This window comes from Mesoplodon densirostris, chromosome X, assembly GCF_025265405.1.
Source record: "Mesoplodon densirostris isolate mMesDen1 chromosome X, mMesDen1 primary haplotype, whole genome shotgun sequence".
Taxonomy (NCBI): domain Eukaryota; kingdom Metazoa; phylum Chordata; class Mammalia; order Artiodactyla; family Ziphiidae; genus Mesoplodon; species Mesoplodon densirostris.
The window spans coordinates 72853970-72857436 of NC_082681.1; the positions used below are offsets into that span (position 1 = coordinate 72853970).

The 3467-nt window shown below is 39.8% G+C and overlaps 1 protein-coding gene across 1 annotated transcript; it reads right to left on the reverse strand.

Annotated features, from left to right (window-relative positions):
* Window positions 1-623: 623 nt before the first annotated feature.
* On the reverse strand, window positions 624-1736 carry LPAR4 (lysophosphatidic acid receptor 4). The gene has a single exon (XM_060087721.1). The coding sequence runs from the start codon at window positions 1734-1736 to the stop codon at window positions 624-626; it is 1113 nt and encodes a 370-aa protein (XP_059943704.1).
* Between the last annotated feature and the right edge of the window lie 1731 nt (window positions 1737-3467).

Here is a 3467-nt window from a genome sequence, read left to right on the forward strand (position 1 = left end):
GACTGCAAATATGTAAATCCAGTTAATCTTTTGTTTCTTCCCAGCCATATTCATGCAAACAAAATTTATGTTTCTGCTTTCAATATATATACAACAAATGTTGCTAGCTCTCTTAAATTTGATACTTTTTATTAATAATGTTAAGCTAAAATATGTTAGTGTGCTAAAATAAACTCAATGACAATTCAAAAAGAAAAAAAAAGACTAGCATATATCAGTAGTAACACAAAAGGTTGTTTTTTAAAAAAATAATAATCCCTGAATTTGTCCTATATTTATAGGCCCAACCTAATTACCAAATATTATTGGAGTGGAAATATCTTTTTGAAAGTTTTTAAGTAATCATATCACTAAAGTCAAGGCTACTGTCCACTTATACAATGTGGTACAATGAATTTCCAACCCAGCAGAAGAGTTTGGCAATAACTTTTTGTTGTTGTAATTAGACCTGACCTATAATTATTGAACAAAACAGCATATGTACAATAAACATTCAAATAAATGTATCTGACTGTATTCAGTACATTATTCTCAATATCATTAACTTGAAATCTTTTCTCTTATTCATAGCATAGGAAAATCGTAGAAGAAACCATATCTGGACCTAAAGAGAGTTCTCATACCTAGAAGGTGGATTCTAGCATTAATTCACCACCATTATGTGTTGTTTGATCACTAACTTCCTCTTGAATAGCTGGAAGGGAAGGCTTTGTGGTCAGAGGTGTTTCAGTCTTAAACAGAGACTCCATCCTGATATGGGTATTGATGTAGAAGGACTTCTGAAAAGACTCAAGGGTGAAGTAATAGATGAAAGGGTCAAAGCAACAGTTCAGAGTTGCAAGGCACAAGGTGATTGGGTACATAATCTTTGCAAATCTTTCCAACAAGCAATTGGTAATGGCTTGGGAGCGCACTAGGGCATACAGGAAGAGGACGGAGTTATAGGGTACGAAGCATACCACAAAGACTGCCATATGCACTGTGATCATCTTCAGCACTTTTTTCTTATTGGTCCCAATTTGAGACAGTGTAGCAGGCTTACGGAGGGTTTTTAGCACCACAGAAGAGCAAGAGACATTCAGTATCAAAGGAATGATAAAACCAACAACTTCAATAAATATTGTTATCTTGGACAGATAAGTCTTCCATACACGTTTGGAGAAGCCCTCAAAGCAGGTGGTGGTTGCATTGTTGACATTAGTGGTGGAGAATAAAGAGGCTGAAATACCACCACTGAGGACTAGGATCCAGACTCCAGCACACACAATGGCAGAATTCCTCCTGGTCCTAATGGTACGAGATCGGAAGGGATAGACAATGGCCAGGAAACGATCCACGCTAATACAAGTAAGGAATAGCATGCTCCCATAGATGTTGGTTAGAAATGCAGTCCCAGAGATCTTGCAGAGGGTGTCACCAAAAGGCCAGTGGCGGTTGAAATTGTAAAATATTTTGAAAGGTAGAGTGCAGACAAAGAGCAAATCAGAGAGGGCCAGATTTGTGATGAAAACAGCCGTCTCACTTCTCATTTTCATGCGGAAGCAGAAGACAAACAGAGAGGCACTGTTGGTTATCAGACCCAGGATGAATACAACACTGTAGACAGCACCATTCAGATTATACTTGAAGGAATCATCAACAATGCAAGTATTATTGGCAGTAGCATTGCCCAACCTGGGTCTGAGGCTTGAATTTAAATCTTGGAATTGGAAGTCAATGAATCTTCTGTCACCCATGGATTTTTTTTTCAGGAGGCCTGCTGGCTGCAGGGTTCAGCACTCTGAGACTAAGGACTGGTAGGAAATGTTTTCCTCCTATGGGAGACAAGATGGAACCAGTCATCAAATCTACCTTCCATCCACGATTTCTGTGGAGTAAAAGATATTCTGTCTACCCAGACTGGAAATAACATGCACATTCAATTCAGTTTAACAAATACCTTTTGAGTACCTACCATACGTTAAAAGGTACTACAAGAGTATGTTGCAGGAGTAGGAGAGATCACACTCGAGACAGTAAGTGCAATACTGTAGCACTGCAATGCACAGGAATAAGGTATTTGTTTTTTGGGAGCCCAAGGCCAGTAGGGGTGGGGTGGGGGCGGGGGGGACTCTGATGGTTAAAACAATGTTAATACTTTGAAATTTGTATGACTTTTTAACTTTCAAAAGCATGTTTTATTTGATTCCTACAAGTACACCATAAGGCAGGCAAGGCAGGAATTTATCACCATGTTACAGAAGCAGAAACTGATGCTTATGTAATTTAGAATTACAATAATGTCAGAAATGGAAGAACATGTAAATGATACAGTCAGAACCAGAATTCAGGTGGTTTTTTAAAAAATCCTAACTAAAGGATTATCAAGCTATTCTAAATTATCAATACATTGTCTACTTTCCAGTATTACTAAACTTCATTGTCTGAGTATTAGTTCTATTGCACAAGAGTACAGGTGGATATGGGACCTCCAGGACAACCTCTTTAAAAAGATATGAGTAGGGCTTCCCTGGTGGCGCAGTGGTTGAGAGTCCGCCTGCCGATGCAGGGGACACGGGTTCGTGCCCCGGTCTGGGAAGATCCCACATGCCGCGGAGCGGCTGGGCCCGTGAGCCATGGCCGCTGAGCCTGTGCATCCAGAGCCTGTGCTCCGCAACGGGAGAGGCCACAACAGTGAGAGGCCCGCATACCGCAAAAAAAAAAAAAAAAAAAAAAAAAAGTTATGAGTAAACTCCTGAATTAAAATGTTGATTCACCTTTTCTTCCAAAATATAAGTTTAGAGAGCAGGGATCCCTCAGTATATTAAAGTTCTGGCTAAAACTTTTTTCACTATACTACATTGCCTTTATAGAGATATTTCAAATGACAATCTCAGTGTTTCCCTCTTTCAGACTATGGTCCCTTTCCAAGCTTCTTTCATTCCAGACCCTAAGCCTCGGGTATTTTCCTACTCCCTCTCCCACTGCCCATTCCATCAGTTACTATCATGCCTTCAGCTCTTAAAATGGCCCTGGTCAATAAAGCCTTTTCTGGCTGAATACAAATGAAATATGAAAGGTAGATTTGAGGTGAACAACCATCCCCCTGTATATTTCCAATCGGGCCAGTTACATGCCCTCTGCCTGCCACCACTTGTACACGTGGCTGTCACTGAATAATCATCTTTGTTGGGTATCTGAAGCATCATTGTTCAAAGGTGCATATAGAAATCTTACTCTTAGGTCAACAGCTGCCATTGGAGGACTGTCTTCTGAATGCTCTGTAATACACTATGAACAAGTTGCAGCTGAATGAATTGTTTTCAGTGAGGAAGATATGGAATAAAAGTGGTCTTTGTTCTTAACATATCCAGTAATGGGTTTTCATATGATTATATTTTAAAATGCAAAAACCATTTCTCTGAAGTGATTCTTCCTTATGTCACTCTTTCCTTCCACCTCCCAGGGAACAGGTCAAAGGGCCTCTG

Excerpts from the sequence above, each read along its gene's own strand:
- LPAR4 (XM_060087721.1), bottom strand. The coding sequence starts at position 1,736 with ATGGGTGACAGAAGATTCATTGACTTCCAATTCCAAGATTTAAATTCA.